Source organism: Cynoglossus semilaevis, chromosome 13 (assembly GCF_000523025.1).
Source record: "Cynoglossus semilaevis isolate Cse_v1.0 chromosome 13, Cse_v1.0, whole genome shotgun sequence".
Classification (NCBI taxonomy): Eukaryota; Metazoa; Chordata; class Actinopteri; order Pleuronectiformes; family Cynoglossidae; genus Cynoglossus; species Cynoglossus semilaevis.
This window is the reverse complement of record NC_024319.1, coordinates 6,914,034-6,926,611: the sequence shown is the minus strand read 5'-3', so window position 1 is coordinate 6,926,611 and position 12,578 is coordinate 6,914,034. Positions and strand designations below refer to the sequence as shown.

The 12,578-nt window shown below is 40.5% G+C and overlaps 1 protein-coding gene across 1 annotated transcript; it reads right to left on the bottom strand.

Moving 5' to 3' along the window:
• Positions 1-73: 73 nt before the first annotated feature.
• slc6a3 (solute carrier family 6 member 3) lies at positions 74-12,394 on the bottom strand. The gene is made up of 15 exons (XM_025061906.1): positions 11,963-12,394; positions 11,271-11,481; positions 10,664-10,795; positions 8,223-8,439; positions 7,547-7,685; positions 7,262-7,396; positions 6,107-6,210; positions 5,373-5,497; positions 5,091-5,203; positions 4,871-4,999; positions 4,617-4,716; positions 3,223-3,323; positions 2,824-2,991; positions 2,647-2,718; positions 74-2,309 (listed from the first exon to the last, which is right to left on the bottom strand). Exons 1-15 carry the CDS (start codon positions 12,017-12,019, stop codon positions 2,286-2,288), a joined length of 1,827 nt encoding a protein of 608 aa, XP_024917674.1. The 5' UTR covers positions 12,020-12,394; the 3' UTR covers positions 74-2,285.
• Between the last annotated feature and the right edge of the window lie 184 nt (positions 12,395-12,578).

Here is a 12,578-nt window from a genome sequence, read left to right as displayed (position 1 = left end):
GGACATGGTCACTGAGCAGGCAGAATATTGTGGTGATTGTGTGGTTTTCAAAACTTTTACAGACTTTTTTGAGGTTGACATTTGTCAACATTGACATTAATTCACATTTTGTTTTGTTCTGAATTTAATTTGAAATGTTGCTCTTGCAATGAGTCAATAGTGTAAAGGCCACATAATGGTCTAGCTGAAGTGTGTTGGTCAGACCACCCATTGATTTGATCACACTGATCAATATCATCAGGTGGTAATCTTCCTCAAATGTTGTTTGCTGTGGATGTGGGTCGCTCCTGTCAGGGTGTGATTTTTGGATCAGTATGTTTTGACTCCATGGTTACTGTAATGAACCAGGTTGACTCAGGGTCATGCTGACCAATCTGAGAAGACAACAATTACAGGCAGTCTTCTCCTCATGGGGTTATGACTGCAGCACACATCACGATTTAAAACACTTTGTTAATGTCAACCAGTGTAAATCTGCTTAATTTTTAAAACAAAACTGTGACATAAAATGTTATAATTAAATGAACTTGACTTTATTTGACAGTACAAACCAAAGTCTTATACGGTCGGAAACACCACAAGGCACGTTACAGTAGCACAGGCATACAGTTTGGAAATAAAATATACTCTTGAGTTTGTCACATGTGAGTGCCAGTCACTGGTGACTGGTCTGAACCGCCTCTGATGCAATAATAATAATAACAATCAGCTTAAGGCTTTTATCAACATCATTTTAAAGTCTACTTTCCCTAGTGACTGAAAAAAAGAGAGATTTTTAGTCATAATTTTTTTGATTTTGTCATTTAAAATCTTACATTACAATAGGATACAGACAGATATACTTGTAAAACTGATGCAACGTCATCTTACACTACACGCTATTCAATGCAGCTCAATAAAAGCAGCTTCTTAAACAGTCTGGTAAAAGTGGTTCTGTAAACAGTAAAGTTAAAGCTTTATGCTTGGTGAAGTGAAAAATAAATGTGACAGTGTGAGCTTCATTTAAATCAATACCTGATAGTGACGTACGTGTGTGTGTGTGAGAGTGTGTGCCCTGTTCCACGTCCAGCCAAGAAAACTATCAGGAGGAACGCAGTGAGAGGATGAGACTTCAATATCAGACCATCGATTTTGTTTGTTTCTGGAGGATTCCTTTGTGCTTGTGAAAGTAACAGACAGATCCAGACTGTGTTCCCTAAGAGCAGGGATGTCAAACTCATTTTGGTTCAGGGGCCACATACAGCCTGATTAGATGTCAAGTGGGCCGGACCAGTACAAGTATATCAAAAATTACCTATAAGTAACAATAAGTCCATAATTTTCTAAGTTGTTTTCATGCAAAAATATAGGTAGGCTGAAATATAGGTATATTAGAAAATATTCATAGTTAATGAAATATAATTGAAAAAGAATAGGACGTGAAGTGTTTGTGCATTTTTTTACATTCAAAATTCATCAATCGGGCCGGATTGAACCACCTAGCAGGCCGATTTTTGGCCCGCGGGCCATATGTTTGACACCCCTGCCTTATAGAGATACGCCGACTCCGATGATGTCATTTTGGTCTACTGATAAACTGGTTGGTCTATGCTGTGAACTATTTGGATGTAAACATTTCTTTTTGCGAGGTCTGCCATTACGTAATATTTTAACAGTCTTTAAGAGAGAAAGTCCCTGTGAATAATGACATATCTGTGACTGGAGTGGAATTCAGTGAAACTGGTTCATGTTTGTCTGTTGTACTAAATGTGTCTACCAACATTTTGCGTCTTCCCACTGATTAAATGTAAGTGTAATTTCCCTGCATTGATGTATGTAGCGCCTCTTAACATTCATTATTGAGATTTACTCTAACCGTGACCTTTGAACTTCAATCAACATTGCAATAAAATCAGCAAGAACACCTAAAGTTTAGTTTAGTTACACTGTGACAGGTTCAGAGTGAAGGTTGGCTACATGTTGCACATTTTATCTTATGGTTATAAAAACAATAAAAAGCTGAGCACCTGTGTGACCTGTTTGACTGAATCCCATTCACCAGTGTCAACATAACAGTGCACAGCTTCACACAGCCACCGTGGAAAGAAAGAACACTACACTTTTTAAACTGTACCTCTGCTACAGTCATGGAGTTGAATGGCTATTTTTCTGCTTTTTTTTTTTTTTTTTTTAGTTCCCCGGGCCTTGGCTGCTTGTGCACCAGTCATCAAATATTCTTTTTTTTTTTTAACTCCCTACCTACTCTCTCTCCCCCCCACCTACCAATCTTTGTTTCTCTTTAGCTCTCAGACCACCAACCAGTGATGAAGCTGTGGGAGAGACAGAATTATACAGTGAAATTTAAAAATATAGTTCAGTTCTAATTTTTAATTTAATAAAGTATATGTATTTATGTATATATATAAATATATAGTTAGTACTCTTATTAAATTCAAGTGCAACACAAATGACTTTTTGTAATTGACAAAAGATATAAGATCTTTTTTAATCATATTATCACATTAATAGTTAATCAAACACTCTTTGTCGGGATTCATTTTTTACATTAAATAAATTAGGTAAAATGTTGTTAGTTAGTAATAATAATAATAATATTTTTTATATTTTGTGATTATGTGTATGAAAATAAATCAGGTCAAGACTTACAGTGAACTGTCGAACCTCCCCGTTGTCTACCAAATGGTGCTCAGTCTCTGGGGTGATGGCGTAAGCCAGCCTCTGTCAGGAAGGAAAATGTTACAAAAGGAGAAGAGCAGTTATGTAGCTGCTCCTCCTCCAGCAGAACACAGCACTGAGGAGAATTTATCATTCAGCCAGACTTACATTGCAGAACTTTCCCGGCAGTATGCAGAGTTTGTAGATGGCATACAGAGGCACCATGGCCATGGACGACATGGCCAGACACCACCCCACTGTGTTAGCCCAGGGAGGAAACACGTAGGTGCCATATTTTGGAGGGTTGAACTTGGTAAAGCTCACCACCACCATGTACTGTGGAAAACAAAAAAATACAAAAATACAAACCAATAAGAACAAACTCCATTTGTTTGGGCTTCACGAATGCCTGCAGTGCTGCATTATTGCCAGAGGTGGCCCACATGCTCAGAGGGAAGATGCTTTATATGTCACATTTTGTCAAAAGACAAATTGTATGTGACAGATTCCTGAGGTTCAAAGGTCAAATCAGTGAGTAAGAGCTCAGTGGTAGTTCAACAAGCTCACCAGAAGGAAGCAGGGGCTGACAAACTTCCAGCACAGCCTCCAGTATCTGCCGGGCCGGTGGCCAATCATCTCTTCGATATCATCACTGAAGCGATCGACTCCTTCAAGACAGAATGTGAACCACAGAATAATTTGATCAATTGCTTTTTAACATTTGAGGAAAAAAATACGTTTTGCATGGAGAGCATGTAAAATACAATAAATTCACACTGACAGATATTTTTTGATAATAGCCTAAAAGTCTACTTATTTAGCATACACAGACAGTGGTGAGGGGTCAAAGGTCTGACAGCAGCAGGAAGGGAAAGGCCCATCGGAGCCTTGGGCTTGATTTATTTGACTTGCCAAGGTCACAACCCACTGGAGCGGACCAGTATGCTGACCCACACTGCCTGGAGCCGGAACCCATTTAGATTAATGTGGACGATCAGAATAACTGAGCTATATATTTCAAATACGGATATCTTTAGCTTGGCTTTAAAAGCTAATTTCTTACCATTGAAAATTACAATCTTCACCCCTTTATGTCCTTATCGAAACCCGAAAACTGTTAAGTTGAAGAGCGTAGAAATTTTCAAACTGGGTACCCGTTGCTGCACTGCGTCAAAAAGACCACGAGAGGTCACTAATCTGCACAGCAAACCCGGAACGTTTAATATATCCGTATTTTGTCATTAATATTAAACCCCTCCGTGGCTACAGTCCCACAGAGAGACTCTGATATTTGATATTGTGGGCAATAAATCCTTAATACTGACAGAGTTTGAGTATTATTAAAAAAGTTATGAATCACATGAATCATTTCACACTTGAGGTTATATTAACTCTCACACAGATGCACCGTAATATTCAGGGACACAATATGTGGGAGGTTATTGTTTAAAATAAACTGCGTAGATAAAGGAGAAGGAATGTAAACTACAGTGTCGGAAGATTGTGGACATCTGGAGAGACACCGTTTAAGGTCACCCCCCCATTTTCCACCCACAACATGGTGCAATCTAGCTATTAGACAGCTGTCTGCTGTCCATGATAAGTGGGAAGGGTCTGATTCCCAGCTGCAATTTCTTTAAATGGTGATTCCCCACTGTTGAATTAATGTCCAAGAGGCAGTGGCCGGGTCACAGCCTTAACTTGAGCTTTTACTTCAAAGCTCTTTCAAAAAAAAAAAAAACATGACCAGTGTGTGAATCCTAAGGAAAGGGATATAAGAAAAGACTGAAGAGGTCGAAACCATAATTGGAAATAAAAGCTGTAACAGAGGTTTCCTTTTGTCTAATAGAAATATGCCGTGGCGAGGCACAGACGACCGATACCAGCAGATTTTTCATCACGCTGCTAATTCAGCAGCAGCTCTGTTGGCCATGAAGACCTGACTCGTCCATCTTTCTCACCGTAGAACCACGCGATGCCGATGGCTTCAATAAGCACTCCAAAGAGAATTGATGTCCCTGCTGCAAAGTGGTCCAGCAGAGTAAACACATACATCCCTCCCTATTGAACGAAGGCAGAAAAGTGTTATTGAAGGCTTCGTTATGGATGAAATTCTAAACATTAGGTTCATTTTAGTAAACATAATAATGGACATTGATAAAAACCACATGGATGAGATCAACAAGACACCCCACCCCAGAAGAGTGATACTAACATTTGTAACACAGAACAGAGATATGAGGAAAGTGGCCACCACAATGAAGAGGGTAAAGAGTTCTCTGTGCTTGTGGAGCAGTTTAAATTCATCAATCAGTCCGGTGATCACTGACTCCATGCCACCCATCTACAAATGGACAGAGAGCAAACAGTCAGTAAGAGCTCAGTAAAGTCAGGGTAGGCGATGCTACAGTGGACACATGGACACGTATACTCACAGCACTGTCAATGCCCAGGGTCAGTAACATGATGAAAAAGATGACTGCCCACACTGACGACCCAGGTAGTGTTGCAATTGCTTCTGGGTAAATGACAAATACCAGCCCGGCACCTGAAGAACAAGACATAAGAGTCAGTGCTGGTTAATATTTTAAGCTTTTCTGATGCAGAGGTTCTCAAAGTGGAGGGTGGGACCCCAAAAAGGGCGTATAGCAAATTATTTTTAATTTTTTTTTATTTATGTAACAATGGGAAAATGGGTTGAAATAAAACTGCAGTACCGTCTCTGGCCACTTTGTCCAGGGGCACCTTGTGTTTAAAGGACATGTATCCAAGGAAGGAGAAAACCACAAAGCCGGAAAAGAAGCTGGTTAAGGAGTTGATGGAGGTGGTGATGATGGCATCTCTGTGTGGATACAATCAAACCAGAGGGAGGAGAGAACGTCAGGAATGAAGAATTTACACACTCACCTCATACTGAAGGTTTAATGAGGGCTGGACACACAGAGTGGCACAGGAGTTCACTAACTGACCTATCTTTTATCTCGAATTGTTACTAAATTTAAAGACAAGTTTCTCCTTTTATTAACAATTCTTTACTTTCAATGTTCACATGCTGTACTGTAGAAATTGATTTGTTAAAGGACCTTTTAGATTATTTTTTTATTCAATCTCATTAAGTAAATTGCCAACCTTTTAGAAATAACAGAATTAATAGATTTATTATATGAATGCCCTAAAAATAATTGAGAAAAAATGTCAAGTTAGATGATGGCATGTTAAACCGGAAGCATCAGCAAAGAGGAAAATAATAACGTCTCATTGGAGATAATAGTAATTTACCACAGCTATAACTGGCTGTTGCACATGGAAACCCAAAAACGTCATGGGTTTCACGGAGCTTCAAAGGTAATTTTATTATTATTATCTGCCTTTACCCCGTTTGTGTGTGTTTGTGTGAACATGTGAGTAAAAGCCACGCCTGGTGCTCCGTGCTCTGCGCCTGTGTCCTTACCTGTAACAGTTGTTGCTGAATTTGTTGTAGCTGGAGAAGGCAATTAGCACACCAAACCCCACTCCCAGAGAGAAACAGATCTGCGTCGCTGCTTCTATCCAGACCTGGGGAGCGATAGAACAAGCACACTCGTGTGAAGCGGCAAACAAAAGGCACGGAGAGGAAAAAAGCCATTATTAGGGATAATTGCAGGAAACTCATTCAACGGTAGTAGATGAAAGACGCTCGTGAATACGGGGGGTAATTTTGCAAATTACTGCTCCATGCATCTATCTAATTTATTTCTCCAAATGCTGTCATGCATCTTTCTGTATATCTCCCCTTCTTGCCCCTGTTGGTTCTTCAGCATAACTGCCCTTTTTTGGTGCTGCATGTTTAAGCGTTGCTCTCCGAGTGCCTATAAATGCACGGAAGGATTTTGTTGTGATTTGTTGTGGATGTCGCAGAAAAGAGAAAATTACAGGGACAAGTAGTGCTAACATGATGGTCACAGATATCAGGAGGGAATCCCTCCTTGTTATCATTCATCACCAGCTCCATTTACCAACGTCTCTCAGATGTCTGTTAGGAGGCTGGACCACAGAGTAATTCACTGTTTGAATAAACATCAAGATTTGACCATAGAGACATGTTATCGAATCTTAGGAGTTATTGGAAATATGAACAACTGGCAGTAATATTTGTTTGTCACCTTAATACATGCAAGAAAACTGTAAGAATAAAAGTGCACAGTTTCTGAGCCACAACGCCATCCTTTACTTCAAGGGCTCACATTAACATATTAGCCACAGCCACTATAAGCTGCACTGAATACACACTGAACACAGTGCTGTTGTTAATAATATATCATAGTATAATGTAATGTAATATAATCTAATGTAATATAATATGTATATGCATATATTGTGTTGAGTAGTAAAAAAAAAACGAGACTGAAACTTAGGTAATATATGGCCTGATCTTTGTAACTATGCCAGAGTAGAAGCAGCATTTTGGGGCTTTACTGTAGTATATAGAACAGCCATAGGTTTATGAAATAGTTTTTTACTTCTTCAGCAGTAGGTGATCATTTATAACCATGAATGTTTGGAGACGACTTCAGCCCCTTGGTTTTATACCACCACCACTCTTTCTGCCCCTCCCTCTCTCTTTTACCTGGGCTTCACAGAGTCTCAGGAAGTCCACAGAGAGGTAAGCTTTAATGCCATCGATGGCTCCAGGCAGAGTGACTCCCCGGATCAGCAGCACAGTCAGGACAACGTAGGGCATGGTGGCTGTGATCCACACAACCTGAAAGGATGACATGTGTTACACATGGCCTTCAGGTTGAGATCCAGTGGTTGTTGATCAACATGATAACAGGACACACTGTACATGCAGTCATGGGGTTCTCTTGATTTTAGCATGTGGATTATTCGACTTTGAATCATAACCTCCCACCTTGCCAGAGGTCTTGACTCCTTTCCAGAGACTGAAGTAGAGGAGAACAATCACGACAGCCAGACAGCAAGTCAACTGCCAGCGGGGGGGACCGATGTTGTCAATACCGTTACTCTCCTGGATGTGGAGAACCCCTCGACTGAAGGAAAGACACATACAAAATATTTAAAAAAAAAATCAACTCTAGAGGCCATGCAGAACATTATTCACCACTTCCTACAGTAGCCGCAACGCCTCACCAACGCACTGAACGTGGGTTCAACTCAATCTGTGCTGGTAATAAAAGAGCAGGAGCTTTGAAATCTCCTGTCACCTGAAAGATTATATCTCCACTGAATGTTGACGTTTTAATTCATATAATTTTGGAGGTAAGAGAACACTCTTATGTTCATCAGTCGGTCAAATCGCCTGCAGGTGCTTCTGCAAAAATAGCGCGCTGCCATTTCAATGCGTCGCCAGGGGACACCTGGTCACAGCACAGGCAGAGTCACAGCAAAACTGACAAACTCTGGAATTATTTACAGGAAAATATAACAAACTGTTTAGAACATTAGACATTAAGATATTATTAAAGGCTGAGGGGTGTATAAATATATAAACTGGAAACTAATATTGTAAAACTAATATACTAAAAAATAAAAAAAAAACACTTACTCTTAGTAAGTGTTCTACTTACTCAAAGTACTCCTGAGCAGGTGTGGCCTTGTAGATGTCACTGACTGAACTGTTGTCAGCCCAGACTGAACAGTTGGGACTGTTCCAGCTGTTGTTGCAGTGCACCCAGGGTAACTCATGAGTGAAGGAGGAGAACAGGTAAAACAGCGCCCAGGAGATGATGACGTTGTAGTAGAAACCGACGTAGAGAGAAATGAGGATGACAGTGAAGCCCACACCTGGGAACAAAATGGGAATCGACTCAAGAGCTCAAACAAACGACTACTGCATGGTTTCAGGTTGACAGTGTGATAATTCCTACATAACTACTTTTATGATCATGGCACTTTCTCCTAATATAACACTGTTAAAACTGCCCCTCATTTTGGGAACCTGTAGTATAATGAAAAGTGGTAGGCAACAGACAAGGATAAGAAATGGGTGATTAACCAAATGATAGGATTTAAGGTATAGTTGGTGACCTCCATACTGGCTACGAGTCACCAGCTATAGACTTAGCGTATCAGGGACAGGAAGTTTCTGAACAGACATATGAGGGGCTGAACAAAAAAAAGAAGAAAACATCTGGTTTTTCTTTTACATTATTATTTGATGTTTATACTGGTTTATAGTAATGGACGGTTCAACGGGCCAGATTCAGCCCATGGGCCGCCAGTTGATAATCACTACTGTGGGCCCCTCGGCCCCTGAGTTGATTAGGGACATCACTGAACAAAAGATGAGTAAAAATGTCTATGTGGTGGATATAATTCTAACACTCACATCTGTGTTGATCTGCACTCTTTCAGAATGACAGTTGTATTTACCAGCAGGAACCACACTCATTTATGTTGTTTACATATGGAGCAACTTGGCTTTACTACACAGTGACTTCATCCTGCAGCTGGATTTGTCCGTCACTGACCAAATGTTACACGAGCAAAACTTCTGCAGAATGTCATTTCACGCTTTCATTATCAGAACATCTGGCCTTTCTTTCACTCTGATCTTCTGACGATGAATTTAATTGTTAACCTTTGCTAACAGGCTTGACCACGACGATGCCATATCGACTCCTCTGTGATGTGGATGTGATATTTGTGCAGGGAGCGATGCCTCTTATTAGCGCGGCATGAGGCTCGGCTATCGCTCCATCTGCCTGTGTCTCTCATTCACAGTGCTTTTCTTCAGATGCATTGATCCTGAGAGGAAACCAGCTTGTTGATCAGAATAATTACTGTCAATACGAGGACGTGCGTGCGTGTGTGTGTGTGTGTGTGTGTGTGTGTGTGTTTGAATAATTACTGTTATTCCTCCTGCTGAGAGGCAGAGAAAGTGTGAAGTGTGTGATTAGAACGTCAACCGTCTCAGTGTGGGTCCCTGACAGACGGCACATGTTCACACACAAGAGGATGACACACACACACACACACACACACATACTGCAAAATATTGGGCAGCATTTACACTCTGGGACACCTTCAGACCAGCAAAGAGAATTTTTGTGCCATGTAGCCAATCAGCTGTCTGCTGAACAAATCAGTATTTGACACTGTATTTCTCAAGCACGTGTCAAACTCAAGGCCCGGGGGCCAAATGCGGCTCGCCAAGTCGTTTTGTGTGAACCGATAAAACATCTTTGAGACTCTATTCTGTTTGTATCAGAGTCTGAATGACAATATATTTTTAAAATATTGCCAGATTATCTTTAAACAAAGAACGTAAAAGTACATAAGTGGATTTTCTTTGAATGAAGTAAATTAGTAAAAATTATGTTGTTTTTTTTTCACTGTGTCCCACTGCAGGCCGGTACCAAATGACCTATGGACTGGTACTGGTCCACGGACTGGGGATTGGGGACCTCTGATCTATACAGTTTTCCATTTACAAAGGGGAACTGTATTGCTGATGTGGCCCCCGGTGAAAATGAGTTTGACACCCTGTTCTAGAGCATCTTGAAAGTGAGAGGTTTTCCAGCATATTTTCACCACATGATAATACAGGATGTAAACTGGTGTCTGTGTCTCCAAGTCTTTTGATTAACATGCTCAGTTTTTATTTGCTTTGGACTGAGTGCCAGCAGAACCACAGATGTTCTGTATGTAATGAACTACGCCCGCCGCTGCTCAACACGAAGACAAGCGGACAAAAGAGATTGGCACGTGGACAGACAGGCATGTGGGCAGACAAATAGGCGGAGAGAAATTCATGTTAAAAGAAAGAACATTATCAGAAAGATGAGCAGATGGAGGAGAGAGGGAGTGAGAGAGTGATAGAGAGAGAATGAGAGAGACTGCATGTTATGCCAAGAACAGGTGTTTTTACTGTAAAACCATGCAGGTGTGGAGACATAGCATTTGGATGTGCACATGCATCAGCAGTCAGGAGGCGTGGGCACCAGTCCGTCTCATATGGTATACGAGATTAAAGTACGTCTCCCGTGAAGAAGCATCTTTCTCCTACCTTTAAATATAGGACAGATCTTCCACACCCCTGCAGCGCCCTCTCTATTGTACTGTCCCAGGGCCAGCTCCATATAGAAGAGCGGCATGCCTGCTATCACCATGAAGAAGAGGTAAGGCACCAGGAACGCACCTGCAAAAACACACCGACCAGTACACACACTAAATGAAGTAGCCAAGTAGTTAAAAAAAATCTACGTATGTTTCTTATTAAGAAGATGATTTGACTTATATGACATAATTTTAACCCAGATCGTTGACTCAAACTGACTTCATCAAACTGATCATGTTAAGGATTTGTCTTAAACACAAGACGTCGTGTTGGATTTCAGTCTTAACCCCAGTAATAACTACAAATAAACAGCTTGAAAATGTATGAGTCTGATGTGACTGTTTGATCCAGTCTTTTCAGAGCAGCTCCACGCAGCTGTATATTTGCATGTAAATACATTTAAATTCCCTTCACTTTTCACTTCTTACCACTATTATCAGAAATAAACACAATATTCGGAATTTTCTTTCTAGGACACAGATGTTTTCTCTTTCTAACTCCACTTCCTGAATTTCCCAGCAGCATGATGAGGCAACCCTCCCAACCCCCTCCTCACCCCCTCCGTTCTTGTAGCAGAGGTAGGGAAACCTCCAGACGTTGGCGAGGTCCACCGCGAACCCAATGACAGACAAGAGGAAGTCGATTTTCTTTCCCCAGGTCTCTCGCTCTTCCTCCCCAGCCAGGGTGATCTGAGTTGGAGTGGGAGCCACTAAGGTGGTCGATGTGAACTGGACCCCATTTTGTTCCTTCACAAGGATCAGCTCCACCTGAGTGTAGTGAGAGGTTCCACTTTATATACAGATCAGAAACAACCTGAGGGCCACTGCCGTCATCTTGGAACACTGATGTGGTCGCCTAAAAAAGGCGACCACATCAGTGTTCTAAGTTTAATAACAAATCATCAACATGTCAACATGGGAAATAATATCACTGAAACTAAATATTAAGTTAACTCAAGGACAAAATTAAATTATTTTTTATCGACATCTAGTTATTGGTGCAGGATTTGAGGGTCGGAAGTGGCCCGCGAACCAGGGATTTGAGTCCCTGATACAGATAGTTGTTTAATCAGCGTATTTTACTTGCAACCATAAGACATCATGATTCCAGTATTCCATTTCCCCAATTAAATTAAATAAAATAACATTTTTAATTTGAATTCATATTTATCCATGTGACACAGTATTCCAGTGAGACATTATTTATAATATCAGAGTAATCCACAACTTATATCCGATTCACACTGACCTCCTTGGGACCCATTGTGTTTGGAGAGTTTATCTCTGGAGCTACGACGGAGGACATGAGGCCGACTGAGATTTGCTCTTCAACAGCATGGAGTGGTATACGGTCTTGAGGTGAGGGACGCCGTTACAGTCGTCAGACAAGACAGGGGTGAGAAATCTGCAAACACAATCAACAGTCAGTTTCCATGTAGGAGTCAAACCTTTAAAAATACTTAAAAATGCAAAATATTATTTTTTATTCTTTTTTTGTATTCAAAATCTGAATGAACAGTTATTCATTTATGGACGTTTTAATAAGAGAGCTGGGAGAGTGTTTCTGCAGAATGTTCACTGGAGGCTCGTTTCATGTACACTTGTTGATCGCCATTTTGCTCTCAGGATTACAATCATAGTTTAAACAACATATCACGCAGCAGATTTAAATTGGATGGTGCCTTTTACATTATTCACATTAAATTTGAAATGAATAAAAATGAACCTAATAAAAGTTAATTTGACTTACATTGATTATTTAGTTTCACCAATGAGCTATTAAAAAACAGTGTCAGTCCATATTCATGGATGTATTAAGAAGAAATGCCCCTTTATCTGGCAAAAAAATTAAATGAATATGAATT